The 27,159-nt window shown below is 36.2% G+C and overlaps 1 protein-coding gene across 1 annotated transcript; it reads left to right on the forward strand.

Moving 5' to 3' along the window:
* The first annotated feature begins 655 nt into the window (after positions 1-655).
* Positions 656-26,290, forward strand: LOC128992053 (protein C12orf4 homolog). Its single transcript, XM_054415432.1, has 12 exons — positions 656-1,201; positions 2,504-2,649; positions 3,133-3,314; positions 3,849-3,975; positions 4,482-4,561; positions 4,947-5,129; positions 5,893-6,008; positions 8,769-8,935; positions 21,015-21,132; positions 21,662-21,780; positions 23,880-24,005; positions 24,218-26,290. The coding sequence occupies exons 1-12, from the start codon at positions 1,021-1,023 to the stop codon at positions 24,368-24,370; spliced, it is 1,698 nt and encodes a 565-aa protein (XP_054271407.1). The 5' UTR covers positions 656-1,020; the 3' UTR covers positions 24,371-26,290.
* Positions 26,291-27,159: the final 869 nt, after the last annotated feature.

A 27,159-nucleotide genomic window follows, 5' to 3' on the forward strand; every position in this document is an offset into this window, starting at 1 on the left:
CATTTGATTGAATACTATATACCCAACACAAATTTTACAATACAATGCGATCATGAATGAATTTAAATATCCTTATATAACTGATAAATGTATTGCAGAGTATTAAGAATTTTGCAACCAGTGATTAGGGGGTTGGATTTGGGCTTATTGCGACACCCACCAACTGGTTTTTTTAAACATGTTTAGCCTCTGGATCACGTAATTCAAATTACATTTAAATTCCTAAATTCCAGGATCACTGACAGTACTACCACGGCCGCCTAAAGGCGGCCGTGGTACTACAGGTATTTAACCTTTTTATTGGTTTTTTTTTCGTTTACTCTTATGAATTTCAGGAGGCAGGGGCTACTTTTCCACAACATTTTGAAGGTATTACACCATGACAACATTGAAAATTAAATAATTTTGTCATTTACCTGTAGGATATTACATTTATTTTTACATTGTGTTCTATGACCCACCCAATGCTCCCACACCAACGTTGATGAATAACATCATCGTAGCAGTATAATTGGATTGGAACGTCAACTGAAATCAAGGAGGTATAGGAATTCAGTCGTTAGTCGATGGCTTGGTTTGGTTCTTCCAATTCCAAGTTCCACTAGTTCCAGTTTTCCAGCTGTCAATGTCACTCAGACTCAAACTGTTGTTTACTTACTTTGCTATGTTCTAGGTTAGGTTTAAGCATAAGAAGTGAATACAGAATAATGTAATTAGTTTTAGATAAGATATGTAATTGTATTTGAATTTCACCCGTTGTTGTACCAGTTTTAAATCCTACAAATTTTACTCAAGCCAGATGTGTTTGTGTCTTAATCTTCTGATGTATATGTCATGATATCTGTAACACAGGCTACTTTGCCAATTTGTATCATTCCTCCTTAGGCCCTATTTGTTAATTTTGCATTCAATTATTCCGTTGCCGGTGTCCCATGTCATTTATTTTAAATATACTTAAGAATAATATAGATTAATTGTGTTAAAGATATTTTCATTGGCTAACAGCAAACCTAAGAAAATATGCAAGAAAGATATCATAATTGTATGAAAAAGGTTGAGTATGTTTTTACTTTTCCTATGCGTACAAAAGAAAACATGTACCGACTCAATGTTCCCTTAGAAATACCGTACACTGACTCAATTTCTGAGCTGGTTCAAAGACTGGTGACTTCATTTAAACTGCCAGCTTATGTTGAAGATGGTAAGTATGATAGGGGGTTTTAATCATCATTATATCCAGTGACCAGTGATAGATTTAAAAAAAGTCAAGTTTTAGAGAACAATGCTATATTTGTACTTGTTTTTATTAATCTCTTGTGCAAAAGATTTTAAGTGATGATAAGTTATAAGAACAATACCTATCCTAAACCCATTATGGTTGTCTTAGAATATTACTTAGAATAAAAATTAACAAACTACTTTGTTGGAAATTTTAAAATTAAGGGCAAAACTAATGTAACATATTTAGGATTGCATTAAAATACTGATCAAATTTAGGACCGAGCGGGATTTTTAATAGACTTTTTTACCAACTTTGCTTAGTGACTTGCCTACCTGGCAGTCACGAGGGCCTTTTCACACCGGCGTCCTGGACGTCCGGTAAGATTTTGTTTAAACAAGTAGCTATGACCATGATATCAAATGAGACCATTCACACCGCACATCCATGACTTCCTGGACGTCCGCAACGGTCTCGTTTGAATCACTCGGAGCTATCAAATCAGAAGCAATTTTTCTGAAACGTCTGTGGCGTTCATGGGCTAGCGCATGCGCAGTAGACACTTCAAAACCACGTGCTCCGCTCCCGCGTCATGTCCAGTTTGTTGTTGTTGTTGTCATTGACAATACCTTGACAAACTGATCTGGAGTTATTCTAAAATAGGTTTTGAATCTATCTTCATCTAGCTCCAGATCATGCATCAAGTGAAGGTACTCTCCAAAACTATCTTTTGTATTTTATTAATGGGATGAATCCACTTACTCCTTTTCATAACCGAGTATAACGACACTAGGTCGTCATCACTATTGCTATCACTCAGTTCGTTAATCCATGCAACGGAAATCCCTGGCTCACACCAATGAACTTGCGGATAATACATATATGCACAGATAAAACAAATGCACTAATAACATTAATAATAATACACTAGTAATAAGTGATGGTGTTACTGTTCTGACTCCAAATGAACGAGTGGACGCTTTGGAAGTTTCTGTGCTGTGTGGAAGGACCACGTACTGTACGTCCAGTACGCCGGTGTGAAAAGGCCTTTAGAGTTGAGTAAATAAGCAGGTTAAGTTTCTGTAAAATTGGGCTAGTACCACGAGAAGAAAGCTGTAAGGGCCTATAGGCTATATAAATAAAGGAATAATTCCATTCACTTATAGTCTTGTCTTAATAAGGTTCACAGTAAACAACTATGACAAGCATATACCCAGTAGGCGTGTTAGAGTTCTCATAAATTTTTATTTCTCTCTCTGATTGTGTGCGTCTGAATTGTTTCAGAATTAGAGAAATCCCTGAAGCTATTCGTTGAGAAAGAAACTATTGAATTCCTTGATGAACTGGCTGAAAAAGAGATTGAAAAGTCATTGTCAAATGAAACTGATGTTGAAGATGTTATTAAGTTCTGGGAGAAAAGTTTTAAAGAGGTAAAAGAGTTTGCTTAGACCTAACATTTTATTGACTAAATCATACACTTTAACAATTTTGTATTTTCACTGAGGAAAAAATCCTCTCTGTAATAAGACATAATAATTATTTTTGTCTACGTAAGGTTTTTTATTAGTAAGGTAATTTAGCAGTGTAATATCATGGGTACTGAGCATGAATTAAACATATTGAACAAGGCCTATTTTTTTGTGTAAATGTGGTAGAAAATTATACTTTTACCGAATATACGGTATTTAATCAGAGACATCCTAGCAAGGATTGATAACAATATATATATTTTTATGGGTGTATTTTTTAAAATCTGTATGCATTCAAGTTGCTCATGTATTTAAAGTATCGGTATTAGCTCAATTTTCACTCTTAATTTCAAGTTTTAAAAAATGTCATTAAATTTTCCACAAACAAGGGCTGTTTTTGTATTTATTTTAACTGTTTTCAAGCGATATTGGTTCTTTTTACAGAACACAGTTGAGTATGGTGAAAAGTCTGGAGCTAACGACGCAGACGTGTTTTCTGCAGTTTATCACAAACTGGTTCACTCACCTGCGTTAGAGACGATTCTCGAGCAAGAACATTCCTATGCAATAGCTGTAGCAGAAGTAATTGCTGAAAGAGATAAGCAAGTAGCTCAGCTCACAGAAAGGTACATATAAAAACTACCTTAAAAGTGGGGAGGCTGTGTTGTACCGGTGTGGCATGGAGGCAAACACCAACAATTGCCAATCTTTGTCTTCTGGGGAGTAACACCACAAACTTTACAGACAAGATGAAGATTACAATACATGTGCAGGATTCCTGTCCCGGAATCATTAAATTCCATGTGTAAAAGCAGTAGTATTCAGGTGCTGCAACTATATTTTGGTGCCAATTAAAAATTATACTGAATATACTACATACTTAACTTTCTATTCGATATAAACCCCATTCCTTTAGGCTACTTAAAAGGGTTGAAAATGTTCACAAGACTAACTAGAATTTTCCACCTTTCTGTAAAGTAGCAACAACTGATGAATTGTTAAGGATGCAGGGATCAGAAACAAAGACACTGAAAGTAATTATTTGAAATCCTCTTATATGCTACTAAACTCAAAAAATATAGGCTAATATATACATATTTTACAGTTATCGGTATAGAGTATGGACATGTCATGTGTATTGTATGTAAGTGTGTATTTAGACAGACCGAAGAAATGTGCCGAGCTGTGGACGCTGTCAATGTTACCAGCACTGAGGCGGAGATTAACCAGCTGGCCGGGCGACACATGGAACAGCAGAGTCTTATGCACGCACAGTGGAATAGTCAGGTAGGGCTGATTCTTGTGCAAGCCTGAAAACAGTGAAAATCAATAAATATTATAATAAAATAGGTATCCAAGGCAAGGAATAAAAATATCTTTTGTATTTGTACTAGATAAATCACTTGAAACATTTTTCATCTAGCACAGAGATTCTTACGCTTTAATCCACTACTTAATAAATAGCTTAACCCTAGAGTGCTACTCTTCCCTAGAGTGCAATTTACTCCAACCTTAAATGATATTTGTAGCTGTGAAGAAACAAATTGAATAAGAATAATTTATTGCCATTTGCCAAACAGTACATTCACGAAAAATCAAGTCAATTGCGAGGAAAGGAGAACCCACCAGATACTCTATGACTATTAGTCATCCATTACTCATCGAGGCGCCATTATAAGGTATTTTTAAGAAACTGGAGGGGTTGTAACAATTCCATGCAGATTAATCGAGTTCATTTGTTATAACCAAAGCACACAACATGTATGCATTTTAATACCAAGTTTCATTCCTAGGTGGACGCCATCAAAGAATCGCAGCGAAGACATTATCGTCAATGGCTGATGGATAAGCAGACGTCAGCCACTACACCAATGTGAGTGTCCAAACTTTGAGTATATTACTTTGATAAGCCTCTAGTCACTTTCTAAGAAGAATTTCTTTAGATCCCTTAAGAAGAGGTTTGCTTATCCAAAAATTACAATTAGTCCATAACTCGGCCCCTAGCCTTGTAACCATGGAGTAGGCTAAACCACATACAGGATGGTATTACCTTTAAAAAATCAAGAGAAACCTCAAGTGGAGATAAACCGACATCCAAACAACCTTCAGCTTCAAAGTTTACAATCGGATGAAGAGTCAAATTGCCAATATTGCCATATTTGATAAATTTTTTCACCATTCAACATCTATATTGTATTTTGTCCAGCAATTATATAGACATATTTACAAAAAATCCTCTAAGTTTTTTAAATGTGTAGCAACTCACCTCCGTCAGTGACTGCTGACCGAACGTTCAGTGAATTGATCTCCGACGCTCACCACCCTGTCATGCAAGAGAGCTTCACCATTCACCTCGGCTCTCAGATGAAACAGATGCACAACATACGACTGCTCTGCACGGACGTCCTTGACTTTTGTCAGCTGCGGAGGAACACTGCTGGGTAAGGGGAAAACACTGGGTGAGAAAGGTTTTGCATCCAAAATACCCAGATATACAGAGGGTTATACAGGTTAAGGAATTGCTGACCTAATAGAGGTGTTGTTTGGGAAGCAAGCTGGTCGAGTGGTTAGAGCGCAGGACCTCGGTTCCTGAGGTCCCAGGTTCAAGTCCCGCGATTTACTAATGGATTCTATCTAAGTGATAGTGCCACAACCCCTAGATCTCTAGCCTGAAGTAATGTGTAAAACAATCCTGGACTCGTGCCTAGCGTTCTGAAAAAAAAATTAAGAAGAAAGAGGTTGTCGGAGAAATCTCAAGGTGCAGAGCGGATAGATGATGATTCTAACCATAAATTTCATAAAGTAAATTGTGTCTGTTTCCTTCACTCCACCTAATAATGGAATAGTCACATCAAAACTTAACACAGTACAACCCTGCTAATATGTCCCATACAGGACCGGGACTATATTCGGAACAGTAGAACGGTCAAATTATCTGAGAAGCATGTTAAATTGAGAAATGTATTGCTTAGCTAACATTGATTTAATGCAGAAGACAATATTAATGTTCTCGTGATGACGGGAGACAATGATGATGTTTCCGTGATTGCGGGAGACATTTTTTATTTTTCCACGATTGCAGGAGATGTCGATGGTCAATAGTAGTTTGCCCGTGTGACTAAGGTCGCAAAGGTAACTTGCTATGTTCAGATCACTGCACAGTCTATAGAGGCTGTGGGGCTAAGGTTCAGTATTTGTTCGCAGAACACAGCCGCAGAGACTTCAGACTGCTTTGGCCCTCTACTCCAACGACCTTTGTGGACTCGTGCTGCTCTCCGACACTCACCTTGGCAGCTACTCCGCCTCTGGAGTCTCTAAAGGTACAACGGTACAGCTTTAACAGTGGATCTGCCTGTTAGACTTGCTAAAGTTCCAGCACATTTCCCCCAGTTTGTGTAAATAATTTAAAAGATTGCTAAGAAATATGTTTTTAGGAAAACTATTTTGTGTTCCAAGAGGAAACAGAGTATTATCATAGATGAAATAATAGAAACAAAATTTCATCAATACTAGCAATCAGTGTCGCCAGACATGAACTAGACACGAAAAACGAGCTTCAAAATTTAAAATGGGATGGGAAGTCTACTCGTGTTGATTAGTCTATGGTATTATTATGTAGGCCTAATAAAACCTTTCCACATTTTATGGCCTGTCTTTTTACAAAAAATGCCATACCAGTTACATTTTGTATAGGTCATCTATATATTTAATACGCGACATGAAACTTTGTGAACAATAAGGCTTTTTTGTTTTAAGATTTAACCCCACATATTACATATATACCAAAATGTTCGTCTAGGTGTGTAGATGTGCAAACTGGCTTTAGATTTTAGAAATATATCTTTTTAAGGGCGTGGGCTGCCCTCAAAGTTCCTTCCATACAGGGGCGGACTGGCCCGCCGGCCCACCGGCCGGTGGGCCGATACGCCTTCTCAAAATTCCAACATTTGCGCCCTCGTTAAAGGAAAAATTCATAATTTTTTTTTTTTTAAATGAGACAAGACGTATTTTTAGAAAGCAAGAGTAAAAACTTCGAGTAAAAGTTTCAGCAGTGAATAGGAAAACATAAAGTCGGGTGTGAGACCTGAATAGACACTGTCGACAAGCGAGAGCAAAGCAGCTCTTCTCTCTCGTACGTGTAGGCCTACTCCGAGTGGAAGGTACTAATCTGTGCTGTGGTCTGAGCTACTTAAAAACAGCTGTCCTCTTCCCGCGTCATTTTACGCCGAATCCGAAAAAAAAACTGCACTGCGACTGCATCCGACATCGGTCTCGGTCAGTGTCCCGATGTATTGTCGTCTATGGTAAAAAACTAGTGAAGATAATTTAATATTATTTCATATTTTTTGTTATAATATTTAATTATTGCTCACACTATGCTTTAAGTCACATTTAATTTTTACCAATGTCAACTCAACTCTTTTGTAAAATGGCGTTTGCCGTGCATGTAATAAATAAAACAAGAGTGTGAGCTGCCAATTAAAATGTGTCCCTCTTTAGTGAGTGTCTGATTTGTGTCTCTGTGTCGAAAGCTTCAATTTATTTTTATATTCTTTACCCGCAGGAAACATGAACGATTGTAGTATTGTAGAATCACTACTTTTACAAAATTAAAATTAGATTTAGTGACAGTGTATTTGTTAACTTAACCATTACACAGTAAAGGTTAAACAGTAAACAGTATTTTAATATGTGGCTACCGCCTATTAATTAATGATTTCAATATGCACTATGGCACTAATTTGGTCAACTTTCCTATTTTATTTACACATAGCCAGCCCAAAATACCTTCGTAGTTCTCTCTAGGCTATGGCTTCCATTTCGTTTGTAGAAATAGCTTAGGTAGGCCTACTTTAGGGTTACAGTTTTGACTTAATGTAATGCTAAAACAGTTTGTCAATAAATTGTTTTTTTTTTAGTGAAAGCATATTGTTTGTGTTAAAATAATTTCATATAAATCTGAAATATATAACTTCTGTTATTTACAGTGCCAAAAAATACAGCAGTTGCAGGTTCAGGCTGTAAACAGGAAGCATATGATTTTTAATGTATGCATGCAGCCAAGTCATGCAAGGGAAAATAGTGAAAATACACAAATATAATACGAAAGAACCTAAGAAAATCGTTTGTATTTTTATTTTTGTTAGGATATTTACTGTCAGAATAGCGCCAAGTCGTGTAGGTAAATAGTCTAAATTTGTTTAACCAAACATTGACCAATGGTGTCAGTGATCAGATTTCTGATTTCCACTGTTAATGCCTCTAGATTGCCTAAAAATGCGAGTTTACAGGTATACTCGGACCCCCCTCTGTACAGGGGGGTATTCCATACCCCCCAGACCCCCCGGTAGGTGCCTTCGGGCTGGTCAAGGTTTACGCCCTAATAGAGTACCCAGTCCGCCCCTGCTTCCATAAGGATAACATTTGACATTTAACATTTGTGATTCATTTGAATGTTATTATATTCTGAAACAGATGTCGATACATTAGTTTAAAAAAAATAAATCCCAGCTGTTTTGTTTGGTTTTGAAATGTAAACAGTTTGCATGTTTTAAAAATAATTAGAAACCCGGCAAAGAAATGTTACCTATAGGACACTACGGGAGAAAAGTTTTACATTATATTTTCGTTTAAACATGCCAAGGACCCGACGACAAAGAAAGGGGACGCGCCAAGGTCCGCGGCCAACAAGGTCCACGACCACCAACCTGACCTACGATTGGTGGTGCGAAATGTCCGAGCTGAACCAGTTCCGTGGCGGGTGAAGGGGATGTAGTCGAGTTTGCTGCCGGTAGACCTTGTATAAGAAATACTCGTACGGTACATTTTATATGACTTTGAATTTTAAAGTCAACAGACAAAGGAAACAGTTCAACCACGCCAACCCAACAAAAATATTTCGGGCAAGTTATTAATATTTATGTACTTGTTAAATTTTTTTAAACAATCAGCAACCCAAAGTTGTTTTTGCCGTTTTTGGACAAGTGGATTGTTTTATAGTCAGAGTTTTTTGTTGTTGATTCCTTCGTATCTCATCCTTGATTTGATTTACCACTTCTCAACAATATACTTGGTTGCAGATTTTGTAAACGTCTGTCAGGGCAGTACAGAGTTCCACTTCAGCAATGTGGATGACCAGATAGAAAAGGTGAAGGAGGCGGTGAAGGAAGGCGTGGCTTGGCGGAAGAACTACATGGCGAGAGAATCCACGCAACATCTGCTGACACTAACATCATCCGAGCAGCAGGTGAGCTGCAGAATGGAGTATAGTATAGTAAACACTCGCCTAATCCTAACTGGCACATTTTGGACTTAAGAATTGGTGGATTACCAAACACCATCTTAAAGTAGCTGTCGTTACATTTAACGTTGCGACCTTTACAAAAATACAATAAAGTCCTACAAACTCAGCAACCGATAACTTAGCAGTAATTCGTCGGTGAACCTGTTAGAGTTTTTACTAGGGGTTCGTTACAGAAAATTTAAGGGCAGTCTGACTTGAAAATTTTTTTTTTTTGCATTTTAATTTTTTTATGTATTATTAATCTTTATTCTTTTCCCTTTAAAATGATATATAACACATGCCACCTATCTAATATTAACCTCGTATAGATAAATTATGAAAAAAAGCTTGCATTGGCTTTTTGGCCCTTAGGGCAGCAGTGAATGTCACTTTGTATAGTAAATAGGCTACATAAAACTAATAGTATTTTGTTTTAGCGGTTGGTAATAATGATTTCCTTTGAGACTGTCTTTACTGACGTTACAGACTGATAGCAATATATCTGGTCAGCTGTCACTTGTTGTTTTGTGTTGGAGGTTATTATTAGGGGTGTGCGAATAGTGATTTTCAACCTCGAGCCGAGCCGAGCCGAGCTTTTTAAAATATTTTCGAGCTCGAGCTTTTTCGAGCCGAGCTCTTCCTAGCGTCACCTTATAATAATAATAATAATAATAATAATAATAATAAATCTTTATTGTCGTTTGGTAATATAAACATTACAATAGACAAGGTCAACATGTTTTGTTACATATGTTAAATAAAATATTAAATATTCTACAGAAAATGAAAATGTTAAAATAAAGTTAAAAGAATCTTAAAAGGATAAAGCATCAGTAATAATAAAAACTTTAAAATTAACAGGGAAAAGACCATAACAAGAACAAAGAATCATCAAGACTGCTTGGCCTCACATTTAAGCGTTAAAAAATCTTCATTCTGCAAAAACTCATCAACTGAATAAAAAGCACGACTTGTAAGCCAATCTGATAATTTTGACCTATACAAATTAATACTTTCCTGATTTCTAAAATGTATTGGAAGTTTATTAAATAGTTTTATTTGCAAATATTTATAACTTTTGATTATTTTTGATAGCCTGGCCTGAGGAATATATAAATCTTTTGATTGTCTGGTGATATACCCGTTGATTGAGTTGCAAGGAACAAATTTATTCAGATTCTCGGAAACTAAATTGTAAAAAATGAAAATATTAGAGAGTGTCATGATTTTATTTTCAGCAAAAAATGTTTTGCAACTAACCCTATCTGGAATTTCAAACATAATTCTGAATTCTGAACATTATCAAAAAAATAAATTATTAAACATTTTTCTTCAAAAAGTGCATAATAATAATAATGTTCAGTCAATTTTTAAATAAACACAATATTATTTTAATATGTCTAAAAACATTGAGAATTGTCAAGACATCAAATAGTAGATAATCACGATAAGAACTGAACTGAACTAAATTAAGATGCAAGAAATAAAAGGATATGATTGAAGGCCTGACGAGATATGCAGTGCAGACTGAGCCAATCAGATTGTCTTTCATAACAGAACAGCGCTATCTTGAATGACAACAAAACAACTAGTGTAATGTGTTCGTGTCGGTTACACGAGTATTCTATGTGTCATGTGCGGGTTGCATGTGAGTTCGATATGTGTTCGTGTCGGTTACACGAGTATTCTATGCGTCATGTGCGGGTTGCACGTGAGTTCGATATGTGTTCGTGTTGGGTTACACGAGTGTTCTATGCGTCATGTGCGGGTTGCACGTGAGTTCGATATGTGTTCGTGTTCGGTTACACGAGTGTTCTAAGCGTCAAGTGCGGGTTGCACGTGAGTTCGATATGTGTTTGTGTTCGGTTACACGAGTGTTCTATGCGTCATGTGCGGGTTGCACGTGAGTTCGATATGTGTTAGTTGAGTTTATTGTGTATCGTGTTTGGAAGCACGAGAGTTTTTGCGTTATGTGCTAAGTGCACATGGTTGTTAAGCATTGCGTGCTGGATGCACGAGGTATTATGTGTTGTGCTGGCTGCACAGGGTTTTCATTTGTTACGTGCTGGGAGCACAAGGTGAATTTTTGTTATGTGCTGAGTGCACGAGGTATTTTTGTGCTGTATGCTAAGTGCTAGCTGCACAAGGTTTTTATTTGTTCTGTGCTGGGTGCACATGTGTAATGTGTGTTTCAGATGTTGTTTGCTGTGCACAAGTGTGTGTATTTGCCTGGTTAAATATATGTTGTATCTGGGATCTTGTAGTTCCCAGGTTTCTCGAAGATGTGATTCTGTGGTTGCAGACCTGCTATTTCTACTCTAGAGTGTATATTGTGCGAATAATGTGGCGGACACATGTTGTCAAACTATTCTGTTTCAGCTCTTTATGCGCAGTAGATGCAGTGAATGGTGGATCAATATATTATATTTTATAGAAGTAGTATGAGGGATAGTTAATTATTCATAGTGTATTATGGTGTATTGTTTTAGAAATATATTTGAGTTTAAACTTTAATTTGATAGTAATATATTTTTTTTCAGATGGGGATTTTTACAAATGGTTAATACTGTTAATGATTAGAGTAGGTGTTCATGTTCATATTTCAGGGTATTGCACAGGCTTAGTTGCAGTGGCAGAAGTCAGCTCAGCATGTTTGTAGGCTGAGGAATGCTGAGCGTGGTGTAAATGGCCTCTCTGTGACCTGACCTTGCTGACTGCTGACCGTGTTTTGTGACAATGTTTACCTATTAATACAGATGCTAGAGTTTGCTTTGGGAAATCAGTAATGCATGAATGTTTTATTTTGGGAACAGATTTTTGTTTTTACAGGTGATAGATTGTTGGAGATATTTTAAAGGGAAATTGGTTTTGCTTACGGGTTAGATTGTAACGATTTGGGCCCAAATCATTTTTTCCAGCAATTTTTTTTAATGCATTTTCATTGGAAAATTATATATGCCATTTTTAAGTGTATTTTTGATATAACACATTGAAGCTAAAATTTAACTTGTTTTTAATATGTAAGCAAACATAATTTCACTCAATGTTATGAGGAGAAATGACCAAAATGTTGGTAAACTTTTAAACATAAATTATGTAAGCTATATTGAATGGGGTAGTTTGAACATTTTAAACTATTATTTTGACAATGATAAATTGTGTTTGTGTTTTAAAAATGCTATGGGGAAGTCTAATTTTATTGAAAGATGATTTTGTTTTGTTTTTTCTTTGTTTATACTATTTTAGAGATAAATTGTATCATATTTCACAAAGGTGGCAACTGTATTGGGAAATAATGTTTTAAATGTTGCAATAGTTTCCTCTAGTAAAATTAACAGTCTGGCAAATTTTGAAGACAAGACAGATTATGTATTAAAAGAATATTTTATTGAGATATATTTTGTTTTTTTTAGATTTTTTATCAGGGACTTTAGTGTGAGACAAATTGTTTATTTAATTTTTTCAGACTTAAATTGCAAATTACCAGAAATTAGAGACAACTGTTAAACTCATTATTTGTTTAGAATTCTTTAAAAAGGTCATATTTGAATAATCTAAAGTAAATCAGTCAGAAATTATTAAAGGTTTTGTTATTTAATCGTATCAAATTTGTTAAGGTAACACATTCCAAACACTTCTCTTAGTTTCAATAACTTTTGTTTTAATGTTTTTTGTTTTGTTCTTCATGCGAGTTTGAGAATTTCTTAAAAAGTCTAGGGTTTTTTTTTTATAAATTATATGTTGTATTTGTGAGTTATATGTTTGTGTAGGCTTCCTATTTACCCATCCCCACTGACCAACTGTAGACAAGGCTACAAGAACTTCATGATTTGCCGTGTTATCATGTGTTATCTTCAACATTGTGATCGGAGGAAGAGACTTTGTCAAATTCAATGAAAACTGGGGAAACGCAGCTGGGGGCAAGGGCTTTTAAGAAGAGGAGAACTTCAGGCTGCAGTACACTCAATCAATGGCAAAAGCAGTCCAACATCATCGTCAACCAAAGTCGATTCATCATCAATGCTGTCAAGGAACGCTGGATGGACTACAGACTATAGACACCGAAGTGGGAGACATCGCAGAAGACATGGCTGTGGTCAAACATCTGAAGACCAACGACTGTTCGAGGAGGCTTTATCGACGCAACTGCTGAGGAAGTCCGCGAACAGTTGGTCAGTTCTTCCCCTCCTAAACCTTATTTTAATTTTGTTCAGGTACAATTTTAAAAGATTTTAATCAGTTTTTGTTATTAATTTTTTTTTCTCTCTCTCTCTGAGTGGATGTATCTATGTAGTTGAGACGCTGGGGACATCGTCTGGAGGAAATAGGGGGATGTAATGGAAGGGGTCGAATATTGTAAAGAGGAAGTGTTTGGCAATGTTGTGTGAGTAGGCTGGTAGTGTTGTTAAACAATAACTTGTTGTGCTGACCTACTGAAGGCTGTTGCTTTAAGTAGGCCAGTGCACTTGATCAAGGGGTGAGTTTTGGTGTGTAGTGTTTGTGTGGTGCACCTGAGGACGGGGTCCTGCTGGGGGAGCTGGAGCCCAAGGCCCTTGGCCTTGGGTCCAGGTAAGAAAATGTTAAGGGTTTTCAAAATTGGGGTTTAGAGTCTTTTCCAAATTGGGGTTTAAGTTCCTTACTTATTTATACAGTTCCAGTCTACTCTACCTTTTTGATTGTTAGTTTAGCTTTGTGTTCTTTGTGTTGTTTTGAGTAATTAATAAAGTTAGGTTTTGTAAGCGAGTGCTGAGTTTCATTCCTGAGCTACGTCACCCAAAGTAACAGTAGGTATTCCAAGAGGACCTTTTTGATTGTTAGTTTAGCTTTGTGTTCTTTGTGTTGTTTTGAGTAATTAATAAAGTTAGGTTTTGTAAGCGAGTGCTGAGTTTCATTCCTGAGCTACGTCACCCAAAGTAACAGTAGGTATTCCAAGAGGAATACGACCGTTACACTAGCAAGTCGATTAATAGCTATTTACATTACAAGTGTAGTAAGAGCGTTTTTACATCACGCAGGTGAAAGTTGTGCAACGAGCGAAGCGAGTTGCATAATTTACCTAAGTGATGTAAACACGCTCTTGCGTAACGTGTAACGTACAAGATTTTACCTGACCCGACAATATACAGGAGGTTACGAACAATATTTTTCATTACCCATTTCACTCATCTTATAACAGTAAGGTTCATTTACAAACAAAAGCTAGGTTAGAAAAATTCTCCAAAACATAACAATAACAATAAAATTCAAGCACACAGCTGATTTCTAGCGTTAACCGGTTGGCTCCATAGAGTTATATTTTTTAAGTTATCCACTCAATGTTATTTAAATGGGTTTCATTACATCACCGAGTGAGTTTTTTGATACTTTACATCACTCGAGAAGTAAGGAAGTTGTATACATCACGCTTAGGATAGGGAAGTTTAACATGGCGGGTTAGGTAAATATGTATATTGTAACTACTATGAATATTTTATTCCATTTTGTATAAATAAATAAATATAAAAACACGTGATTATTCTTGTTGTTTTCCATGCACAAAATATTTTTGTTTTATGAATCGTATTAATCAAAAAAGAACATGATTGGTTTGGATCCAAAAAGGTGAAGAGACAAAGTAAAAAGTAAAATTATATATTAAAAAATATATAATTGACATATAGAGGAAATAGACCAAAACACTAAAATTAATAGAATAACACACGAAGTAAACAAATGAACACGATGATTTAACACTGTCACTAAATTCTGTTATCTAGAAGGGTCGGTGAACTAATCAATAAATAGCCAAAACCAGTTTCCTCCCCCATTTCTCTCTCAGTCTCACCACCACCCCTCCCCCCCTGAGCCGGGAGGCCCAGCACTTTGTCCTTGAAACACCCTAGCCTCTGAAACAATAAACCCTTACACCCGCGTTGCTGTTTTGACAACAGGGTTATGAATGCATTCACTATTTTTCATTTTCCAGGATTAACTATCAATTATTATTATTTGCAAGTTACAAATAGGAAACTACATCACATTATGGTATTCAATGACCCATGTATTATCAAAAATTAATAATCCATTACTTATTTTGATAATAAAAAGCATTCATTACAGCACGCACCACTTATTGATATTTAAATAATCATCAAAGTAACTGTTACTTTATACAAAATAAAATAGGTACAAAATTGTGTGGCCAGTCAAACTTTATAAACAAACATTTTATTCTATAAAATACAGATGGTAAATAGGGGTTGGTTTAAAGGAAATAAAATACAAAACAGATAATTAATTATTTTGATAAACATTAGAAAGGTTATGGGATTGATTGAACTAAAATAACCGCAGGGAAACTTATAAGTAGAAAAGTCGTCAACCACAATCTGTTTAATCAGTACATTGTTAGAGAGAGCGGAGAGAGAAAGAGAGATAGCAGATAGGGGCGTTTGATAAGGAATCTGAAAAAGTAAACAAACAAGGAACAACGACACGACACGACGATTGATACTTGTTTACAGCCTTATTGTGTCGCCCACTATATTTGCACACGTGACCACTTTTTGTTTCTTCCTTATCTTTCATCCGTCCCAAAATAGAATTCCTGAAATTGTTTGTTGGTATAATCTCCCCTCCCACACAAGGCGCAGTGCTCAGTGCGCACTGTAGGTTGTCACGGCAACCGTGTGTCGTCATAGCAACGAGCCAATCACGCACTCGCACTGCGTTGTATATTACGATATGAATAGCTGTGTTAGAAAGACAACGCGATAGGTGGTAGTTTGTCTCTTTACTATCTCCTCAAAATTACGATCGATAATCATTGCGTCTTGACTGAGCTGAGGGTCGTGCTTATCAAACCTCGAATGCTTGAACAACGTAGAATTGTGATAACATTGTTTCCAATTACGACCCAAATTAAGTGTTTTTTTTTTAGTTTTGACTTAGTATTAAAAGCTCGGCTCGAACTTCGAGCTTTTTCAAAATGCCTCGAGCCGAGCCGAATAATGAAAAGCTCGACCAAAAAGCTCGAAGGTTCGAGTACTCGCACACCCCTAGTTATTATAAAGTGTTGAAACAGTGTTGTGAAAGTTTTCCTGTTGCTTTGTAGTGGAAAGTAGTGTATTCCAGTGTAAATATAGTTTAAAATGGGTAATAAGAAGAGAGTGGGGACTAAAAAACTGTGTTATAAGAAGAGGACTGTTATTCGTGACAAGAAACCAGTTGTGACTCCAGGTAATGAACAGGCTAGGCCTAGGCCTACAACCAATCCTAAAGTTGTTTCTACCTCTAATGTGAAATTGAGCCCTAACCTAGCCTGCTATGAAGATTCTAATGATACTCTACTGTATGATATAGTAAACATTGAGCAGTTGGAATCAGTTTTATCAGATGTTGCAGTGTGTAGGGTTTGTCATGGCAACCTATCATTCTCCCGAAAACCTTTAGCCGGGCTCGCTGTACAAATTTCTATCACTTGTAACTGCGGCATGGCCAAAAGTTTCGACAACTGTACCAAACTTACAGACACTAGGCCTAGTCAGGAACTAAGTAAAACACCATGTTACTATGATTTGAACCTGCGATTAGTATATGGCTTGCGAGTAATAGGGAAGGGCTACACTGCTGCGCAAACTCTTTGCGGTATGATGAATTTACCCGCACCGCCTACAAAGTTTAATCAGCAAGAACAGTTTTTATCCAGGCACGTAGAACTTATTAGTGAAGAATCAATGAAGAGAGCAGTAGAAGAGGCTATAATTGAAAATGGGAATTCTAAAGACCTATGTGTTGCAGTCGACGGGAGTTGGCAAAAGCGAGGTCACACCTCGCTAAATGGTGTCGTGACCCTAACTTCGGTCGATACTGGCAAAGTATTAGATATTCATTCAATGTCAAAATACTGTGACTGCCCCAAGAGAACAGAAAATGAACACCATGCACAATGTAAGGCCAATTACATAGGTAGCAGCGGAGGGATGGAGGCTGAAGCGGCTATCACAATGTTCTCACGGTCTGAGACAAAGTACGGTGTCCGCTATCTGGAGTACCTTGGGGATGGCGACTCCAACGGCTATGCGGCAGTTGTGGCTAAGGCACCATATGGACCTGATGTTTCCATTCAGAAGCTGGAGTGTGTCGGCCACGTGCAGAAGAGGATGGGGACCAGGATTCGTGATTTTATAAAAAGTAACAAAGGCATGAAGCTCGCCGACGGCAAATCGCTTTCTGGGAAAGGTAGGCTGACAGGAAAGGCCATACAAAAAATCCAAATATACTACGGCCTAGCCATTCGTAGAAATACACATAGTGTAGAAGCAATGAGACGAGCAGTTTGGGCTTTATACTGCCACGTGGGGTCTAGTAATGAACGCCCTCTTCACATATTGTGCCCCGACTCTGACGACACGTGGTGCAAGTACAACAAAGCTAAGAAAGAAAAAACAGAATATGATCACAAGAAGCACTTCCACCTCCCTACTTGTCTTATGACAGCAATCAAACCTATTTTCAAGGCTTTATGCAAGACAGAGCTGCTGAGTAAATGCCTCAAGGGGAAATCACAAAATCCGAATGAGTCGATGAATAATGTAATTTGGTCTCGACTCCCTAAACGCACTTTTGTTACCCTAGGTGCTCTTAGGCTAGGTGTATATGAAGCAGTCCTATCATTCAATGATGGCTACAGCTCTAAAGTGAAAGTTTTAGAGAATATGGGGCTAAAACCAGGTCTGAACATGCGGCTAGCTCTAAAACGCCTCGATGCTCAGCGGATCCGAAAAGCGGATAAAGCGGCTACCGACCTAGAAAAGAAAATCAGGCAGTCAAGGACATTGGCCAAAAGGAAGCTGGAGGATCTCTATCAGGAGGCAGAGGATCCAGACAACCCTTCCTACAGTGCAGGCCATCATTAACTCAAGGTATGAGACAAAAACATGCAATCTTATCGCTTTTCCTCGATTTTCCGAAACTTGCATTTTTTGAACTTTGAGTACCCATAACTCAAAAACTACTTGGCCTACCTCAGTCAAACTTTTACACAATATTTTACATACTATTTTCTAGTTCCTCACATGGGTATTTATACATATCTTTAAGTTATGAGGCAAAATAAAAAAATTAAACTTAAAAACCATAGTTAAAAAACAGTTTTTTTTAAAAACGTCGTAACTTTTTTAATTTTTTCTAAAATTTAAAAATGCCATGTAGGGAACTAGTTTATAATCTATAAAAATAAGGCAAAAATTAAGGGTTCCCCGACTAATTTGCCTTATTTTTACACAAAAACCGGTATATTTCAGTTATCTTTTGTCCGATCTTTTTGATCTTGGTATCGTTTGATAGGAAATTAACAATGCTAAAAAAAAGTATTTTTGACATTTTTTCATAGAATTAGCCGTTTTCGAGTTATTTAAGTTAGAAAAATTCAAACGGCCGCCATTTTGAAATTTACAATCGGAACAACTTTATTATTTTTTCTATTATAGGTCTTGTGTATGGTAACATGTTTACCAAGTTTCATAATCATCGAATAAAAAACTTCACAGATAAAAATATTTTTGTGTAAAAAACAAAATGGTGGATATCTGGGTAAATATGGATTTTCGGACATACCTTCCCATAAACTTTTTTCTTCCTTTTAGTATGAGGATTCATTTCCCAAAGTCCTGAAACGTTTTTTATGGACACCCTGTATATTGTCTTTCCATTTACAAAGTTAACATCCACACATATCAATCATTAGTTCATTATCTCAGTCTCAATCCAATTTTCTTAGTTTATTTTAAAGCTCTTCCAAAGAGTTAAAAGACCCAGGCCTGGATCTAATTATTTAGGATGGCCTGTATAAATTGAGTAGGTTACGACGAGGGTAGCTAAATCACTATCATAATTCTTGTTCATAAGATTTAGATTGCATAAAGTACCTTCAAAACAATAAAAAAATATAGGAAACAAAAACATTTAAACCTTAACAGCCACAAATTGTAAACAAAACACGACATCTACAGAAAACCAGACAGAACTAACAATAAAAGTGGCTTCAGCTGTTCCATAAGGATGGCAAGGTATCTGCAATCCTAAAATGTTATGGGAAGGTAAGGAAACAGGTCCGCGACGTAGGAAGTGGTGAAGGAAGTACCGGTGGTCAATGCGAGCCATCCTGAGCGCGGGAACTGTTTATGACGATTAGATTAAAGTATCTGCAATTCTAAAATGCTATGGGAAGGTAAGGAAACAGGTCCGTGACGTAGGAAGTGGTAAAGGAAATACTGTATTAAAGGGGAGCGGTCCCGAGTGTGGTAACTGTCTATGACGATTAGATTAAGGTATATACAATCCTAAAATGCTATGGGAAGGGAGGGAAACAGAGGTCTGCGACGTAGGAAGTGGTGAAGGAAGTAGTAAAGGCGAGTAGTCCGGAGTGTGGTAACTGTTTATGACGATTAGATTAAGGTATCTGCAATCCTAAAATGCTATGGGATGGGAGGGAAACAGGTCCGCGACGTAGGAAGTGGTGAAGGAAGTAGTAAAGGTGAGCGGTCCGGAGTGTGGGAACTGTTTATGACGATTAGATTAAGGTATCTACAATCCTAAAACGCTATGGAAAAAGGAGGGAAACAGGTCCGCGACGTTGGAAGTGGTGAAGGAAGTAGTAAAGTCGAGCAGTACGGAGTGTGGGGACTGTTAATGGCGATTAGATTAAGGTATCTACAATCTTAAAATGCTATGGGAAGGGAGGAAAACAAACATGTCCGAGACGTAGAAAGTGGTGAAGGAAGTAGTCATGGCGAGCAGTCCGGAGTGTGGGAACTGTTTATGAGGATTAGATTAAGGTATCTGCAATCTTAAAATGCAATGGGAAGGGAGGGAAACAGGTCCACGACGTAGGAAGAGGTGAAGGAAGTAGTAAAGGCGAGCAGTGTGGAGTCTGGGAACTGGAAACCAACAGTTAGATTTATGTATCTGCAATTCAAATACTGAAATGCTATGAGAAGGGATGGAAACATGTCCATGACGTAGGAAATGGTGAGGGAAGTAGTAAAGGCTGGCATCGCAGAGTGGGGGAATGATTTTCCCCGAGCAAAGCTCGGTCCCCAGGTACTAAATTATGAAGAGCGTAAACAAACATCTGATAAGACTTTTTTATGTGCTCAGAACCAACTACCGATGACTATGATAAGTAATTTATTATTATAATAGGCTGTACCGAACCAAATTTGTACCGCGTAAAATGCTGTACGGTAATTAAGCTTGTACCATACCGACTTTTTCGGTGCACCGCAGACCCCTAGTTTTTACACAAGTCTTCCATAACCTTACAACAGTGCTAATTACAACCCTGGTGGCAAACCGCAGAACTCAGTAGTGTATTAAGTTTTTCAATAGGCCTACATTGCCTTTTTGATTTGGACCTTCCGCTACTTGCAGCCGGTTTGCTATCTAATTAGTATGTCAGTCATAACCTAAAATTTTGTGGAAAGTTCTTAAAGTCATGTATTATTCCACAACTCAAATTTAAGCATTTCAATTAAGTGCTGTAAATGTATCTAATGATTCTGATTGTTGAGTCTTATTTAATGTTTAAAACTTAATTTCCTTAGAAACCCATTGTTTTCCAAATTTCGCACCCTTCCCGTACACTTTTTTGTGCTGATAAAGAAATTGTCATAAGAGCTATTGATTTTATTATAGTCCGTTCATAAAATGTAGGTGGTTTTAGGGAAAGTTCTCTGGCCACTTTTTTTCTTCTTAATGTATCAGAACTGCTGACAGCTGATTGACGTCAAACCTCAGCAGCTGTTGAGCTATTGTTTTAAGGTAGGGTCAGGTGGAGGGGATAGATTTATTCCTCCAAAACCGCCTAAATCTTGTGAACAGAGTATAGTCCATTATGTATCAAGCATTATTTTTCAATTTGTTACATGTTGTATTACAACACAAATTGTTAAGTCCATGTTCTTATCTTAAAACCTTGCCTAGAACCAATCACGAAAGGTGGTTCTGTATCACTTTGTTTTTTTTCAATGTTTTCACTGCTCTGCTTCATGTTTGTTCCCAGTCGAGGAGGAGCAGCACCAAGAACCTCCAGACGGGAGATGTCTACCTCACCCATCACTCTAACCTGGCAGAGGTCCACGTGGTGTTTCACATGATAGTGGACGACTCTCTCCGATCTAGTGAGTCTCAACATCCTCAACTTTGATCAAATAATACCCTGCGATAACAGAAATACCAACATTAAAAGAACCAACAGTTTAATTCATGTAGGTTAAGCAGTTCGTCAAATCCTGCAAGGGCCTGTACAAGTGCAATCCATATTGAGCTCGGTAATGTGTGGCTTAGCTGAAGTGGAGCCCACACATTTATACATGATTTTTTGCACATATTACGCTGACCTGAAGATCTGTGATAACTGTTCCTGATCAGTGTCAACAGAGTAGAAATAGTTTTTTTTTTTAGTTTTATCAGGAGTCTGACACCAAAGTTTAGCCACCTGAGTGTATAAAGGATTCCTTCATTTTCTTTAGGAATGTTAATGCAACCATTGTAAAACTCTTAAAACTGATTAAATTTCTATGGAAATTACAACAACAAAAAATCAAAATTAAAAACCCCCTGTTTAACTTAATTCCAATAGGCCGTAGGAACAAACAGTGTATTTTTATGGATACACTTTGTAATCAGAGTGTTTTCCTTGTGTTTAAGGTGATATAAACTCGAGACACCCAGCTATCCTTGGACTTCGCAACATCCTCAAGACAGCCTGTTCCTGTGACATCACCACTCTCACCGTGCCTGTGCTGCTGACCCATGAAATGACTGAGGTAAGAATAATGGATCAAGAATTAGGCTGCCAATTTCAAGCTTCTGTGTCACCTTGTGCAAAGTTATACTTGAGGAGGAAGAGAGTTTGACTGATTGAACACAAACTGTGATCATAGGTGCGTCAGCCGCACTGTGGGATTTGTGGCTTGCTTCAGACCAAACTTTATGATCCTGATAACAGGCCTGTGGTTTGCATGTAATGAGCAATGTGCCAGAGAGATATCTGCGGCCTCCCATCCTCCCTTGTTATGAATTAATCATAACATCTACTGCCATAGGAGTTTGACACACACATTCACAACATAACAATGACATTTTATGATGAAGATATAACCATAACAAACATAAATACTAGGGTTTGTATTTTAGTTCAGAACAGTTCGGGAGTTTTCTCACGGTGCAATAAGGGAACCAATCTAAAATTTGTTTTGAAAATCTTTAGTAAAATCTCTTCCAAATGGCAATGATTAGAAACTAAATTAAAGTTGATCAAAGAGATTCCAAAGCCGCAAAATCATTATCATCTCCCATTATTGCGGAAACATCACCATTGTCACTAACGATTACGTAGAAATGGCCGTCAGTTAGAGCCTTGGAACTTCTGATTCAGAAGTATCAGTTTTTGGTGTAATTTCCCAAAATTTAGGGACCCGTCCATCCCAAATACAGGGTTATTACAAATGATGTTCATGATTTCATACATACATGAAATATAGTTTTATTTGTTATACAAAGAAATAAAATGGTTACAACTTTTGAAAAACTCAAAAAGTTTTGACACAGATACACAGAACTGTAAATGCTCGATACGGGAACCCCTTGTGGTACGACAGATGTCAATAATGTAGTCAAGCTCTTGCTAGACTTTGAAAAGTGTGTCTAGGTCCATTGTTTTGATAGCATTGGTAATCCGTTGCTGGATCTCAAGTATGCTTCATAATGGTGGTGTGTACGCCTTATCTTTGATGTATCCCCACAAGAAAAAAATCAGGAGGTGATGTCCGGAGATCTTGTAGGTCAGTTCAGGGGTGTGTCATTATTCGGACCACCAAGCTCGTTCCATATCTCAGGCAGCACATTGTTAAGTTCAGCCCTACTACAAGTAACATTCAAATGCAGCCATTTCTCTTAAATTTCAAGTGTCACTTGCCAATATAGTGGTTACTAGAAGGATAATCGTTAAACCTGGTTCTAAAATGACGTAGCACACTAATAACAGTTTGGTTAATGTAATATTCCAACTGGTAAAAAGCTTTCCTGCCCTCAAATTCAGCCATTACACAACACTTACAACAATCGACTTGACAAACAGCTGATATGCACCCAAACCAATGTAAATGAAACTTTATGAGTTTTTCTTTCCAATGGTACCAATTAGAATAGTCTTGAAACAAATTAACCCAGTAATATTTATAATCAAAATCAGGAACATCATTTGTAATAACCCTGTACATTCAATCATTCTAAAATAGTTAGTAACAAAAACACGTCAATAAACTTATAAGCCAATTGTATTGTTTCTAAAGCGATTAAACAACGCTCAAAAAAAGACAAAGCAACATTCAAGTTGTATCAATAGCAAGTAGTTATAGCAACTGGCAGAGATGAGTCATGAATGAAAAGCGTAACTGCAGAGGTTTCCATTGACTTACGATTTAGAATATTTTCCCTTACTTGTGCTTCCAACAAATCTAAAACCTAATCTGACCCTGCCTGATCTGGCCTACTGCAGAATCCTGCTCGTGGTTGCAATAGTGTTTTTTCTTTCATCAGGAAGCTCTCTGCAGTCAAATAGCAGATTATCCATCATTCCAAAAATTGTAAATTTTGGCAACAAACCTTCAGAGTAAATTATTTAAAAAATAGACCTATGAAACTGTCTACTATGTGTTGCCAAATTTTGATAGAATACAATCAGCTGTAAAAAACCGCTAATTTAATTAATTTTTGTCTGGCCAATTCTATCCAGTTTACTCTAGTTGACTAAGTTTCATCTTCTGATTCAGCCTAACACTCTATTCACGTTGTTTGGCTTTTTCCAAAATATGAGTACTTTTAAAATAATGATAGTCAAGCAGTATCAAAAGTTTTGTTCCAGGAAATGACAGTGGCGTGGTGCAACAAACGAGCAGAACTTGTGTTCAAGTGTGTGAAAGGCTTCATGATAGAAATGGCGTCCTGGGGTGGATCTGATTTGAAAAATCTACAGTTTTTGGTTCCTAAGGTAGGTTTTGCAGCCTTTGATTTCTGTACATACCTTTACACACTTTACAGCTTTAAAGCTAGTTGTAGCAATAGTATAAAATAATTGTACAGATTGACTGGACAAATCCTTAACATAATCAAAGGTTTTGAATCTTGATTACCTAAGCGTTACAAATGTTATTGATTTTTTAGGATAATTTTTAATAAAACTAACATTATTGTTGCCTACAGGGTATTTCGGAGGACGTTTTTGCTAGCCTCGCTGCTATGTTGCCAAGCATTTTCCGTGTTTCGAATCCACTTGTTTTCAAAATGTCACCACCAGCTCTACAATCCAACACAAAACAGGATAAAAAAGATAAAAATAACAAAAACAATAAATAAAATAAGTGTATGATAATGTAACTATGTAAAATAGTCATGATTGTTTGATTGAAAAGTGTTACTGACAGTTCACGTTTGAAGTGCCAAAAATATAAAAAAATATAAACATTGGCTTCTTATGACATAATTTAATCGGACATAACAAGAATATGTGATCAAAAGTCACCACGAGTCGAATTGGCTGATGATGGTTTATATGAAATTGTTATTTGTTAACATTTATTTGATAATAGTAGTTTACGCAACGATTGCGTTAAGTGAGTCTTTACGACACGAGTAGAAAATTTAAGGCACGAGCCTTGGCGAGTGCCTTAAAAACTTCTACGAGTGTCGTAAAGACTATTAACGCGAGTTGCGTACACTACTTTACCTACGACCGTTTTTTAATTACTATCAATCTGGATTTAATTACTAACAATCACTAATGATAACTTTTTAGAGAGGTTATGTTTTCGTGTATTGTCATTGCCACTGAAAGTGATGCAACAACTTGTTGTATAATCAGCTGATTTCCTGTAATTACGTGTTTGTTAAACTTCGTTAAATATTACATTGCTAGCAGCATTCTTACCATAAATAATATTGTATCAGGTACATTTCGGCAAATATTTCATTTATTTTTGGACTTCCACCAACTTAATTAAGAATACGCGAGTATCAACATGAACAAGTCGGATCAACAATTAAATTGGTCAACTGATCAGCTGATCAGCTGATTAGTTGACGTTCGAAGCATTACAATTTTAATTCTTTTCTCTCAATACTTGAACCTCATTGGTCCGTTACCTGTGTGGATATGAGAAAACTATGCGGATATGAAATGAAACTATGCGGATATGAAAGTAAACAGCTGTAAAGTGAAACTTTTCAATTCTAAGAACTGGACTGAAATGGCTACTTTAAAAAACGGTCGTAGGTAAACATAATTTTTAATTTTTCTCGTTACAGAAAATTTATGTTATTATTGAAATATCATCGTTTGAGGAAGTAATAAATACATATTTGACTGGTTTAAATATAAATTAAGTTATACTTCTTTATAAGCTTTGAGTAATAGTGAAAATTTGTTGAATTTAGAGTATACATAACATTATTCAGTACCGGAAGTTAAGGTTATGCCAATCAACAGATCAACTGTTATTTGAATTAATCAACTCTCAGAAGTCGACTAATTCTAAACCGTCAAACTTCGTCAACCGTACAACAAAGAACCATTTGAAGATGGGTAATATTGAGAGTATTTCAAAGAAAGTCGTGGAAAAGTTGAAGAAATACTTATTGAATTTCAAGGAAAAACTTTAACTGTGCTGTCAGACAACATCTAATAATGGTTTCGATTGAGGCCAACTTCTTAGAAAAACGTTTTAATTGAACATCTGGATAAAAGTTCATTTTATTTATACTTTTAAAAAGAAATATATTTTCATTTAAATAATCTATTTTAGTTGTATTGTTAGAAAATACTATGTTGTAATTGATAGTTCAAGTCCTTCTGTAAATATTATTTTTTATTTTCAATAGGCTATTCAACCAAACTAAACACAATAAATAGCTTCTGGTAGTATACTGAGATTTGTTAACTTACAGAAAGTTACCTGTTTGCTGTGTAATTTAAAAAATTGCATTCTGTTTTTTATCTCTTTTCAAATGTTTAATTAGTTTAAAATTTAATGTATCATAGCCTAGTTAAATTGCATTATTATTGTACTGTGTGAAACATAGCTTAATTTAATATTTATTGTTATTGATTAACTTATGTATTATTTTTATATCTACAGTAGAACCTCTTTAATCCGAACCCCTGTAATCCGAACGTCCACTAATCCGAACCCCTCATTGCTGTACTCTATACACAGTACAGCAGTTCTTTATTGTATACTGTATTTAATTTACAGTACTGTTTATTCACCATGTTTACTACTGTATTAAATAAACACTGTATTTTACTTTATAAAACATTTTTTCACTTTTCCCAAAATAATGTTGATCAGTTTTAGCTATTGTTATGTAAAAACAACAATATGTTCTATAATCCGAACTATTCAATAGTCCGAACTACCCCTGGTCCCAATTAGTTCGGATTAAAGAGGTTCTACTGTATCTCAAACTGTATGTTATGTATTTAAACTGGCTTTGTAAATAAATATATATATTAAATTGCCAATCAAAACTGGTATTTAAGTAAATTTATTGAGCTTGCTACTTCAACTAAAATATTTCTTACTATAAAATGGCTAACCAACACAAGAGAGTATGTTTTGTTATATATATTCTTATTCTATAGGTTTTGCAATTTTGAAATACTTAAATTATCAATTGAAGCATACGCAATAGCATACGACATCAGCTCGATGGATTAAACACGGAATTAAACATATATTTTCACGGTTGTGAATTTAATCAGAACACATCAATTATAAAAACCTAGAATGTACGGCCCGGATTTTTACCCCCGGAATTTTACCCACTGGCCATATATAAATTAGTGAGAATGATTTATTATCTTCATTCAGTTTTAATTTAATAGTAAACATTTTATTATTAAGGAGCCTATTTGTAACATTAACTAATCAAACAGGTTTTTAATTTTAATTTTTTAGATTCGAGTACCAGGATTCGATCTTTGATCTGTTGGTTAATATAATCAAAATAAAACAGCGAATTCTGTTTACTTAGTTGAGATTACAAAATAAATAAATAAAGATGGGCTACTAAATAATGAAATGCTTACAATTAATTAAAAACAGAAATAAGAAAATCAATCATTCAGTTTCTCAAATCGGCCAGGA

Source organism: Macrosteles quadrilineatus, unplaced genomic scaffold (genome assembly GCF_028750875.1).
Source record: "Macrosteles quadrilineatus isolate MER2022 unplaced genomic scaffold, UCM_ALF_1.0 Scaffold_4__1_contigs__length_99947679, whole genome shotgun sequence".
Lineage (NCBI taxonomy): Eukaryota > Metazoa > Arthropoda > Insecta > Hemiptera > Cicadellidae > Macrosteles > Macrosteles quadrilineatus.